The 12,815-nt window shown below is 39.6% G+C and overlaps 1 protein-coding gene across 1 annotated transcript in view; it reads left to right on the top strand.

Moving 5' to 3' along the window:
- Positions 1–422: 422 nt before the first annotated feature.
- The window catches only part of LOC309380849 (macrophage mannose receptor 1-like), a gene marked incomplete at its 3' end in the record, with an annotated part of 32,142 nt that continues 19,749 nt past the window's right edge, over positions 423–12,815 (top strand). Inside the window, exons 1-9 of the mRNA XM_081930944.1 lie at positions 423–606; positions 3,089–3,490; positions 5,246–5,419; positions 7,141–7,299; positions 7,764–7,877; positions 8,182–8,325; positions 9,344–9,526; positions 10,290–10,447; positions 11,539–11,652. Coding sequence (XP_081787070.1) covers positions 546–606; positions 3,089–3,490; positions 5,246–5,419; positions 7,141–7,299; positions 7,764–7,877; positions 8,182–8,325; positions 9,344–9,526; positions 10,290–10,447; positions 11,539–11,652 — 1,509 coding nt within the window. The 5' untranslated portion in view covers positions 423–545. The remainder of the gene's footprint in view (positions 607–3,088; positions 3,491–5,245; positions 5,420–7,140; positions 7,300–7,763; positions 7,878–8,181; positions 8,326–9,343; positions 9,527–10,289; positions 10,448–11,538; positions 11,653–12,815) is intronic.

Here is a 12,815-nt window from a genome sequence, read left to right on the forward strand (position 1 = left end):
GACCTCCAGCTAGCGGCTCTCTCAAAGCTTGGCCATGGCTTAAAAGCAGCATAGTTATCAATGAGGATCTCCTATGTACATCCTTCCTTAGCACTATGTACTGTTATCTTGTTTTGTTACCTTGTGGAGTTGTACCAGCCAAAATAACTAAATAACTCATGGGTTTTCTGCAGAAATAGATCTTTTCCATGGAAGCTGGTTAGCAAAAGTGTGTGTGTGTGTGTGTGTGTGTGTGTGTAAGAGAGAGCGTAAGTACCAGCCTACGAATCTAAGAGAGAAACGAATCTAAATATCCCAAAGATGATATGCAAAAATAGATCTTTTCCGTGGAAGCTGATGGGTTAGCAAAAATCTGTGTGTGTGTGTGTGTGTGTGTGTCAGCACACACACACTGCAATCCGTTTGTACTACTACAATGAATTTCATGTCAAACACAGAAGTGAAAATTTCATTCTGCCTGACTCATTTATGAAGTACTTGAAAAGCAGCAAACTCTGATTTGTCTTATTTCCATGGGAGTAGTGTGATAGGTTTGGTTGTAGCCAATGTCTTCCCTTTGGCTCCTAAATCTCTTGCTTCTCATCCAGCCAGCTTTTCAGGTATCAGGTAAGCTCTTCTTCACTTCCATCACCATTGTGAACTTAGCAATAAGTGGAGCTCCATCTTTCACATAATTTTATCTGGTGAAATTTAAATCATCTTCTGAAAGTTAATGTTGTACAGCTAGGAAGTTAAATCCATGAAATGTTAGATTCAAGGTTAATTGGTTTAACATTTTTATTGCTTATAACCATAAGAAAGGTGTGGAAGTCATTACAATAAATTAATAGCTAACATAGTTTTGAATACAATTTATTTATTTGTGTTCTATTGTTGAAATAATGAATTTACTTCTTTCCCTTCTTTTCCCCGTTACTTATTTTTGCATGATACAGAAATAAATTGTAAATATAAGATATTTTTTTTTATCTAACAATATTACACAAGCAATATATCCAACATCTGCATTTACATCATAAAAAAGCATCTGGTTTATATATCACCGGTATCCTTTGCACTGACACAAAGCTATTTGATCTAGTGGAACCTTCCATCAGTGAAACAGGGAAAGGGGCAACATTTGCCATTTCTCACTCCCCTTGCATCTCCCTCCCACCCCCATGTGCCAAAGATCCCACAAGAGGGTTGGGGTCCTCCCCATTCGGCTAATGGAGGGCTCTGCTGGATCAATGAGCTTTCCTTCAGTGTGAAGGACAATACTGGTTACAGCCCTTTGGAGCCTCTTTCTCATGAAGGGAAATCACCACATTGTTAGCTATACTTCAATAGAAGAATCATTTTTTGAAGTGGCTGGAGTTCTTTAATCATGTAGATGATGGTCTATTAACCTATGTAGTTTTAATTTCTAGATATGTTAGATAACCAATTGCTCAATTCGTACTCCTTACTGTTGATACCAGTTTTAATGAATCAAGGATTAGTCATGCTTTATGTTTTTGTATTATATTGCTTTTAGGGTTGCTGTTGTCTTTATATGTAATTCACCTCTAGATTAGTTTCAAGCAAAAAGGTGGTACAGAAATTCTTTTAATTAACTAAAGCAATAATATATCAGTTGTTCACCATATGTTTTCTTTTATTAAAAGCAGATGACCCAAAACATTAGTCACAGCCCAAATACTCCACCAAAGCTGCTTTTAGCCAGTGGGTAAATGAAAATATAAGGCACTCGGGTGGTGCTGTGGGTTAAACCACAGAGCCTAGGACTTGCTGATCAGAAGGTTGGCGGTTCAAATCCCCATGACGGGATGAGCTCCCGTTGCTCGGTCCCAGCTCTTGCCAACCCAGCAGTTCGAAAGCACATCAAAGTGCAAGTAGATAAATAGGTACCGCTGTGGCAGGAAGGTAAACGGCGTTTCTGTGCACTGCTCTGGTTCGCCAGAAGCGGCTTAGTCATGCTGGCCACATGACCCGGAAGCTGTACGCCGGCTCCCTTGGCCAATAAAGCGGGATGAGCACCGCAACCCCAGAGTTGGTCACGACTGGACCTAATGGTCAGGGGTCCCTTTACCTTTACCTAAATGAAAATATATGGCACAATACAAGGGTCATATGTTTTTTCCTGCATAGTTAAATTGCTGGGGTTTCGGGTGGAATTGGCATCAGAGAGGGAAAGGATCAACTCACTCTTCCCTATCTCTACACCAGGTTGGCCCCAGCACTGTGGTTTTAACAAAATAGAAAGATGTAAAGGGAACCAATTTCAGATCTCACACATGCCTACTTTGTCCTTCAAACACATTAAAGAAATATAACATAAAAATATTTCTGTTGGCATGGTTGAGGGTTTTTAGAAGTTTTATTTATAAAGATTTTTAAAAAAAACCTCACCATGAAAATTAAATGTTGCTTAAAAATAGATACCAACAACAATAGTTAAAGGTAAAGGGACCTCTGACCATTAGGTCCAGTCGTGGCCGACTCTGGGGTTGCGGTGCTCATCTCGCTTTATTGGCTGAGGAAGTCAGCATACAGCTTCCGGGTCATGTGGCCAGTATGACTAAGCCGCTTCTGGCGAACCAGAGCCGCGCACGGAAACGCCATTTACCTTCCCGCCAGAGCGGTACCTATTTATCTACTTGCACTTTGACGTGCTTTTGAACTGCTAGGTGGGCAGGAGCAGGGAACGAGCAACGGTAGCTCACTGCGTCGCGGGGATTTGAACCGCCAACTTTCTGATCAGCAAGTCCTAGGCTCTGTGGTTTAATCCACAGCGCCACCCGGGTCCCTTGCCAACAATAGCATAGTATTTAGAATAAAATAAGCTGCAAACTATATCTGCCACAAAGAATCAAAATTAGTGACTTATAAATGGAATAGTTTATTGACCACTGAATAATAAGGCACTGTACTGGATCATGAAAATAAAGTACAGTATTAAAATGAAAGGCATTTCTCCCTTTTCTCTTTCAATATTACTGCCTCTTATTCTGAATCCTGGTATTACCATTCTACCAGTGGTTGGAATATTGGAAAGTATGTGGAACTTCCTGCCTAGTTTCCTATTCTTCCTCTCTTGATTTTACAGACAGTGACAGCTTTCTGATATATAATGAAAACCTCAAGCTCTGTATACAGTCTCAGAAATCTGGTTCCATCATCGTGGACAACTGCGATGAGGATAATGAGGGGCAACACTTCAAGTGGGTTTCCGACGACCAGATTTTGAACATGGCAGTGAAGTTGTGCCTGGCAGTGCCTTCCAAGTCAAACCTGGTTGCACTCACCCTCTCCCCCTGTAATGAGACGAGTGAACTTCAGAAATGGGAATGCAGAAATGAGAGCCTCCTTGCACTTGAACAGGGGGATTTGTTTTTAAATCCCGAAAGTGGCCAAAAAAGTCGTCTCATACTTTCTGAAGTAGCCACCAGCAAGAGTACCTGGAAGATCTATGGAACGAAAGACAGCCTGTGCTCTAAGGCTTATGAAGGTAAAATTCAGAGAATCTGTCCTCTTTCTCTAGATGACCAGATGGTCAAGGCTGACATAGACATGGTGCTAACCACATAATTTCAAAACATATCCAAAGAAAACCCATTTTGTAGCAGTCATGGGAGTCCAGTTTTCATCAGCACCAGTGCAAAGGGAGAGCAGCTGTTTAGCCCTGTTTGTTTCTGTCATGGTTATGACATAAATGTCTCAGCCCAGCCTCTTTATCTCTCTGACCATCTCTTTCTATATCTATCTAACACACACACACTAGCATCTTACTCTTTCCTTTAACAAAGTACAGTGGTACCTCGGGTTAAGTACTTAATTCGTTCTGGAGGTCCGTTCTTAACCTGAAACTGTTCTTAACCTGAAGCACCACTTTAGCTAATGGGGCCTCCTGCTGCCGCCGCGCCGCCAGAGCACAATTTCTGTTCTCATCCTGAAGCAAAGTTCTTAACCCAAGGTACTATTTCTGGGTTAGCGGAGTCTGTAACCTGAAGCGTAGGTAACCCGAGGTACCACTGTAGTGATAATCTGCATCCAGCCAAATTCAAGTACTGTACTAAGAAAGCTTTCATGTCATATTAGAAGTGAATGGCTTTATTTTTTGGTCTTGGAGGCCCAACACTTGAAACACAAAATGCTGCTACCAGGACTGGGGTCTCTGGGCTGTAGACCTGCAGGTTCAAGGGTAGCGATGGTGTGTGTGAAATTCTATTCAGTTTGCATTTCAAGCTGAATCCACCACATCTGCACTTTTGAAAAGCAATACGAAAACTGAAACACAGCTACCCTTCAAAATTTTCTAAATTTTTTCGATATTGTTCTCCGAGTACAGTATTCACAAAAAGGCATCTAATAGGAAAGCGTGCATTAAATATATATATATATATATATATATATATATGTGAAAATAACATACAAAATGCATTATGTAAGGGAAATTGCAAAAAAAAGTGCATTAGTCAAAACTGCATATAAAAAATGTGTGCATTAGGAGAAATTCATACTAAAATCACGGAGAAATCTTATGAGGATTTTTTAAAATAAAAAATTGCTGAATCTCTCCTTCCACATCTATTTCCAATAGATGTTTAAATGATGTTTTGAAACTGTAAGAATTACCCGGGTGGGGGGACATGCAAGGATAGAAATATAGCCCAACAGTATCAATTCAATTTCTATTAGTTCCATTTGTTTCATTGGTTCCACTAGTTCCATTTGCCTGAGCAGGAAATGCTTTCACTTCCTTTGCATTGCAACAAGGGGCCAGATTTACCAACACTGGGTGGTTGGTAGCTTTCTGTTTATTTCGCAACTCTACTCCTGTGTAGAAATTTCATGATGGGCACCAGAGTTTAAGTATGCATAGCATGCAGCCTACTTCAAAAAGACTTAGGAAGACAGCAAGATACTTTGTACCATGTCAAAACTTTGGCTCATCCACATCATATTGTCAGCAGCTCTCCAGGGTTTCATTCAGAAGTCTTTCCCAACCTTTCCTAGACTGATGATCCACTTCAATTAAAAGGGAAGTTGCACATGTGCATTCATGCAACAGAATGAATGTCCAAAGCCTAGTTGATGTCAATGGGGAAGCCTGTCTACACAGAAAGTCAACATATGCATCTGAGTATATCTGGCATTCTGTGTTGAGGACTTTGTCTTCATCTCTTCTGCTTACCAACTTCTGTTCTTATCTCATAACAGATCAAAATTATTTCATCATTGCATCTATTCAATTTTCTTTTAGCTCTGTATACCTTAGAAGGCAATTCTTTTGGAGCCCCCTGTATGTTTCCATTCAAGTATCGGAATGAATTGCATGCTCAGTGCATAAGAGACAATGATGAACATGGGCGACTTTGGTGCGGAACAACTGCAGATGTGGATAGAGACTCTCTAACCGGATATTGTCCAGCGAAAGGTAAACAAAAAGGGTTTGTTTGAGCCTTTGGCATTGTGCATTTGTTGCTTAGAGGAATGTTGGTCTTAACAAAGCGAACTAGTCGTTATTATATCTGTTCTACAGGTTGTGCAACTTAAGAAGAAAATGGGGAGAGGGATCCTTCTCCTGTGAATCAGAACAAAATGAATTGTCAGTAATTTCAGGGTCCCCTTACAGGATCAGGCTCACACTTCTTCAATTGAAAGGAACAGATGTCAAGCCAAAAGCAAGGTCCACAGTAGAGTTGGCAAACTGCTGTATGCAGGTTATAGCCAGTTTTCCTCTGGCCCTCTCATCTCCTTTGAGCCAATCAGCTGTTCAGTGGGGAGCAGCTTAGATGGAAAAGGATTTTGATATTCTCCAAAGTGTGCAATTGCAGGTCTTTCCCCTGCTGCAAGAAGATCAAAGCAGAGGGAGAAATGTCTTGGCAGACTTCTGTCCCTTGCAAATAGGCTTTTGCATTTTTTTTTTCAGTTGCATACCTGCAATTTTCAGGATGCACTTACAGCTTGACATTTGACACATTGAATAGGCATAAGGCAGGGCTTGTAGTTTACCTGCACATTGACCTTCTCTGTATTGTTTTCATGGGATTACTGCACGGCTGCCAACAGAGAAGGGGTCAGATTTTGGGGAGTCAGCTGGGGCCCCAGACTCTTAGCTTTAATTTTTAAAAGATGGAAGCCAGTTGGACAGGGGTGACTAAAGACTCTTTAAGTGGACATTGTCCAGCAAAAGGTAAAACCAAGTTTGTTTATTTATAATATACAGTTTTAATTTTTTTAAAAAAATCATGGGGAGTACAACATATAAGAATAAGCCAGGCCCTTACTTTGCCATCATGTATGAGCTGCTTAGAGGAATGTTTCTCCTACATAGAAAAAGGGAAATAGACATTATTGCCTCTGTTTTACTGATTGTGCAACATAAGCAGAAGATGAAGGTGGGGGGAACTTTCCCCTAAGAGTGAGAGTAAAATAAATATAAAGAATGCCAGAGCTCCATACAGGATTAGGTCTGCACTTCTTAGCTTGAAAGGGATTGAGATGATGATGTGGTTCAGTTCAAGACAAAATCAAGGTCTAGAGCAGAAGTGGGGCAGCCAGATTCCATTTGTCCCTTGGTCTTCTTCCAACCCTCAGCTGTTAAGAGGGGAACAGCTGAAAAAGTTTTGATGTTGCATGAACCATGCAGCTGCAGATCCTTTCTCTTAAGTAAGAAGTAGAGCTACTAAAATGAAATATGTGCCTTTGTTTCTATGTAGAACAATGGTCTCTGTGTGTGATGGTCTGTTAAAGATGAGTGTGTCTGGTCCTTCCTGTTTTGGGATCTGGCCAGTGGTGACTCATGCAGTGGGTGGGGTAGAGTTGTATATACATCCATGCATTAGGTGTGAATGTCTACAGGGATAAAGCCAACTCATGTAAACTAACCTGAAACCTGAAGTCCTCTTTGCACACAGGGTTCCAGGAAGCGTAAATAGAAATTGATGTGGTTAAGTTGCTGTGCCTGAAGATATCCCTACCTAATGCTTGAATATTGCAAATGGGGCTTCGGAAGCCATATTATTATGGAGGGAGGCCCAGGGTGCTGCTCTATATGATTTGGGTATCTTGATTAATCAGGTTTATCTCACTTGCAGATTTAGCTTTGCCATTTGTGATTTTATAATTTGACACTAGTGTTAACAATGCTTACAGATGATGAATTCTTCTGGACCAAAAACCATTGGACAGGGAATCTCTACCAGATCAATTCCCGCTCGGCTCTAACATGGTACCAAGCAAGAAAAAGTTGCCGGCAACAGAATGCAGATTTACTGAGCATCACCAGCTTACATGAACAAGCGTACCTGACAGGTAGAACATAATAAAGCACACCTAAAGAAGTGATCAGTTCTAATAATATTTTGCTACATAATCAATATTGTCTCAACTATAGGGAGCAATTTCATAAACATAATATAATAAGTACCCTTACTCCCAGCAGAATTAATTTGAATGTCATCCGTTTCAAATGATCCCACTGCAGATTATTCTTTGCATTCATGGTTACCAAATCTCCTAGCAGGTCCTCTGTGTCTTTGACAACAGTAGAAGCAGAAATTAATTTATTAAATCTAATGAAGCATAGCATCGGCATACTAGATGAAATGTTTCATCATATTAATTTCTGCTTAAAATTTAGCTATACTGGAATAAAAGCTGCCACCCTAGAAGCGACTTTTGTTGTGGTTTAATTTTGCTTCTTTCCACCCAGCTTCATAATTATGGATCCCATAGCTACATAATACAAGACAACTGATTTTCTTTTCATTGAATAGGATTAATAAATAGTATGACTACTGCCTACTGGATTGGTCTGATCAGCTTTGATGCCGAGAGTGGATGGCAGTGGATTGGTGATCGTCCTTTCAGATATTTAAACTGGGCTCCAGGTGAGTGAACCGTAATATATATATTATTCTATCTGAATCGTAATATATATATTATTTCTCCCGTGTTTTAGTGTTTTGTCCCTGTAGTTTCTTGTATAGATATTCCAAGAATACTATTTTCTCTTGAGATATAAATACTTCTGCAAACAGGAAAACAAATAACATGCATTTTATTTAAAACATTATGAGCTACTTTTTAGCAGTGCTCCTAAAAATGCAGAGCCTCCAAATGAATGATAAATACAGTGTTGCTATGTTAACACAGGGCATAGATAATGATTGTTTCTCTCACTCTTTCTTAAAGGGAGCCCATCCCCAGAAACAGAAAAATTATGTGGATCAATGCTGTCTAAGAATGGCAATTGGGAGAATGATAAGTGCCACCAGAAAATTGGATACATTTGCAAGAAAGAAAACTCTTCATTAGATGTTTCTTTTATTCCTTCAGGTAGGATGCTAACCTGGGAATGAAGTTTACATATATTTCATTATGTCATAAGTTGTGGAGTTTGCCAATGGCAATATTACATTTTTAAAAATCTTATCTCTAGCAGTGGAGGTTTTGCTGTTTGTAGCAGTATATGCAATATAGAACACTTTATTGATGTCCGGTGGCAGAGAAACCAACTGCCACGGCAGGTTGCCAGGAACAGATAAGACAAGAAAAAGTCATTACCATCTGCTTTTTCATTCAATATTCACAGAGAGAGGCTTGGGAATGCAGCCTCTTGGAATAATGACGTTGTCCCGAGTAAATCTCCACCCCTCCTTCATTCCCACTTCCTCATTCATCAACAGCACCACCACCCCTACGGTTGCTGCTTAGGGTCATTTGTCTTCGAGCTCTTTGCTCTCCTACTTTTAAGGCTTGCCGGGTTCTGGGAGATGGAGGATGTGGAATGCTTTCTAATGACAATGTGTCAGCCAGCTGCTGCTCCGGCTCTGCCTCCTCCTCCTCTCCCATTTCCCCCCAACTTTCCCCCTCATCTGCCTCTGAGCTGCGGCTTCCCTCAAACCCCTGTTGTAATTCTGAACTGTCTTCTTCTCTAGAAGGGTCAGGCTGGGGAAGCGGTCTCCACTGTTCCTCTTCTGCCCAGTCCCTGTCAATTGGACTGAGATGCCAGAGGATATATTGTCCTTAGCTAAGAATAAGTTATCAACTGTATTCTTAAACTTAACAGGTAGCATTCCCATCTGTTGTTGCCATTACACAGCAAATCTCACATTCCCATAGGTGAAATAAATGTATTTGAATACAATAATTGTTGGTAATTCTATTGACAATAATAGCCTCATGGTAAAGAACTGGCTACTCTGTCTTGTTGATATTGATTGTCAGATTTGCCTCTGACATATTTTATATACACAAATTAAGGAATTGAGATTATGACATCCTAATAGCATAATACACTTTCTTCTTTAAAAAATCCTCCAGTCATGCTATCTTAAATTTGATCTCTTTTTAGGTGGCTTGAAACCAATTAAATGTCCAGATGGCTGGACTGCATTTGCAGGTCACTGTTACCGACTTAAAAGAGACCTTAAAACATGGAAGAATGCATTATGGTCCTGCAGAGAAGAAGATGGAGATTTAATAAGTATTCACAGCATTGAAGAATACAGCTTTGTCATATCTCAGCTTGGCTACCGTAAGTATATCTAGAAAGTTTGGTCCTTCTGGTATCTGCTAAATATGTGAGATTAAGAGAGAGAGTTTTTTGTTTTGCATTTTTCTTACCACGTGCAAGAAGGGAATGTTACTGAGTCTCCCACCCTGGGGGGAGGGGGAAGCACCAGTCTGCTGTATTGAACATGAGACCCAAATGTGAGATATGGCACTATTACAGCCTTCACCAAACTTCACCAAACCTAGGTCTCCAGCTGTTTCTGGACTACAACTTCCATCATCCCTTGTTGTTGTTGTTTAGTCGTTTAGTCGTGTCCAACTCTTTGCGACCCCATGGACCGCCAGGCACTCCTGTCTTCCACTGCCTCCCGTAGTTTGATCAAACTCATGCTGGTAGCTTCAAGAACACTATCCAACCATCTCGTCCTCTGTCATCCCCTTCTCCTTGTGCCCTCCATCTTTCCCAACATCAGGGTCTTTTCCAGGGAGTCTTCTCTTCTCATGAGGTGGCCAAAGTATTGGAGCCTCAGCTTCACGATCTGTCTTTCCAGTAAGCACTCAGGGCTGATTTCCTTAAGAACGAATACGTTTGATCTTCTTGCAGTTCATGGGACTCTCGAGAGTCTCCTCCAGCACGATAATTCAAAAGCATCAATTATTTGGCGATCAGCTTTCTTTATCCCTAGTGGTATACAAATTTAATAATAATAGGATCCTGTGAAACACCTGAGTTTATTGCAATTAAAGTCTGTGAGCAAATAAACAAGATGCATTTGTGTTCTTAGAGTCAACAGATCTTCTCTGGATAGGACTGAATGACCAGAAGATTCCGAAGTATTATGAATGGAGTGATGGTTCTACAGTGAGACTCACCAAGTGGCAGAAAGGAAAACCCGCACACATAAATGATGAGCAAAGTGCCTGTGTCATTATGAATGGGGAGGTAAAAAACACGGAACCCCCAACAAAGATGTATTTCCTTGGATTCAGTTTTGTGTGAAAGATCAAATACATCCAGGTCCTGCTTTCCGAACACAATGCATTCCCAGGAATTTGTTAGGCGAGCATTCACATAACAAGTTGACAATTTACATCATTTCTTATGGGAATATTTTTAATCTGTCCAATCACTCTCCTCCCTCCCTCCCTCCATGGTTTCTTCCTGAAATGGCTGCAGCCAACCGGGAAAAGAGATGCAAAGGGGGGGGACTGATTTGTCCGATCTCTCTCCCTCCCTGCATGGTTTCTGCCCAAAAAAGGTTGCCACCGACCACAAATGCACAAACAAGTAAGGAGGGAGAAGATCTTGGCTGCTTGGATTTCTGAATCTGCGGTAGCAGGACCTGTGTGCATAGTGGTGCACCTGGTGCACCTTCACAACCCCAGTCTGTCCTACTGTCCCAGTAAGCGGCAGTGCTGGTGTCAGGAGGGCATCTCCACATGACACCCTTCCCCATACCAACTGCTCTTGTTGAGACCTAATTGTATGTTACAAGGAGGCAGCAATTTCCATTCCATCTCATGCTAGTCACAATCAGCGCTGTTTCTCTTCTGCTACATGTAGAACCATCTTCTTGAGAATGTCACCTTTAGTCTTTTGATTTTTGTTTTTAAAAGAGGAAGCATTTCACAGATATGATTGTGCCAGTACTAAGGTGGGAATTGCTTGTTGAAATATCAGAAGCCAAACATGTGGCTGAATAAAACTTCCACTCATTGGTGGTTACGCTCCAGTGCAAAACTAATTGTTGCTTCTCATAAGAAGAAAAATTACAAATAAATTGCACAACTAATAAAACTAAATTGCAGAATACATTTTGTAAGGCAAATGATTGTGCACAATCTGTAATAACTGGAGAATTCAAGAGAATTCTGCAAGAGAATTTGAATTGCCTAGTATCAAACTATGCTTTTCAAGGACAAGATAATACAATAGAAAGCTTTGTATCAACACAAAAGACATCAAGCATCAGAAAATGAGGAAGTGTATACTTCTTCACTGAAATGTTTATTTCTTTATTTTTCCATTTCCAGAGTGGATATTGGGCAGATTATTTCTGTGAAGAGGAACTTGGCTTCATCTGTAAAAGAGAACCGTTGGGATTTCTTCCTGAAGAACCTGAAAATGTTGATCCAAATTGCAAGAAAGTAAGTCTAAAGTAAACTGTACAGTAGTTTAACAAATGAAAGAAGGTTGATAAATAAAAGATTAGGAAGAGAATTTATAACGTCGGACAATGTTAAGAAAAGAGGAGTAATATTGTATATAAAAAACAAATATGACCCACAGCAGATCTTCATGGACGAGGAGGGAAGAGTGATAGCTGTACAGTTAAAGTCACAAGGCAAATAATAATAATAATTGTGGGGATATATGCCCCAAATGAGAGGAAATCAATTTTACAAATCTTTGGAGGAAAAATTATTTGATTATATGGATCAGAAAATAATAGTAATGGGGAATATGAAAGGGGGGGTTTCCCTTGAAATGGACAGAACAATATGGAAAAAAAAGACTCAAAAGAAGGGAAACTTCCAATGGCTTGTTTTAAGTTGATGGAAAGCTTGAACCTAATAGACATTTGGATATTCAAATATCGATTAGAAAGGCAGTTCACTTTTTTCTCTGAGCCAAATCAATCTGCCGGAAGAATAGACTCCAGTGAACTGACAATAAGAGTGGGGAACGTGGAGATATTGCCAAGGACTCTCTCAGATCATAATGCAATATTATTGGATTTGAGAAGTTAAGGGAACTCAACATTTAGATGGAAATTGAATGAAGGCCTATTAGATAATTAAATGATTCTACAAAAAGTCCAAAAAACTATAAAAGGTTATTTTGAATTAAATTTGAATAAGGAAACTGATATAAATATGGTGTGGGAGACTAGTAAAGCAGTAATGAAAGGTTTCTTTATACATCACAATACGTTTCAGAGAAAGTTAAGAGAGAAGAAAAAGATACTTTCATTAAAAATGAAAAAGAGTTAACTAAGAAACCTGGAAATGCATTGATAAAACAAAACATTAAGGTGCTGCAAACCCAATTTTCAACATTAATTAATCAAGAAATAGAATGGAAAATAAAATATATAAAACAAACAAAAATTGGACTTGCAAATAAACCAGGAAAGCTTTTGGCATGGCAATTGAAAAAGAAACAAGACCAAAATACAATCAATAAGATAAAAGTAGAGGAGAAATTAATAGATAACAGAAAAGAAATTAGAAAAAAAATCTTAAAATTTTATAGAGACTTATATAAAGCTCGAAAAGAAGATTTAGAAAAAATGGAGGACTATTTAAGG

This window comes from Podarcis melisellensis (genome assembly GCF_964234715.1).
Source record: "Podarcis melisellensis genome assembly, chromosome: 12".
In the NCBI taxonomy this organism is placed as follows: domain Eukaryota; kingdom Metazoa; phylum Chordata; class Lepidosauria; order Squamata; family Lacertidae; genus Podarcis; species Podarcis melisellensis.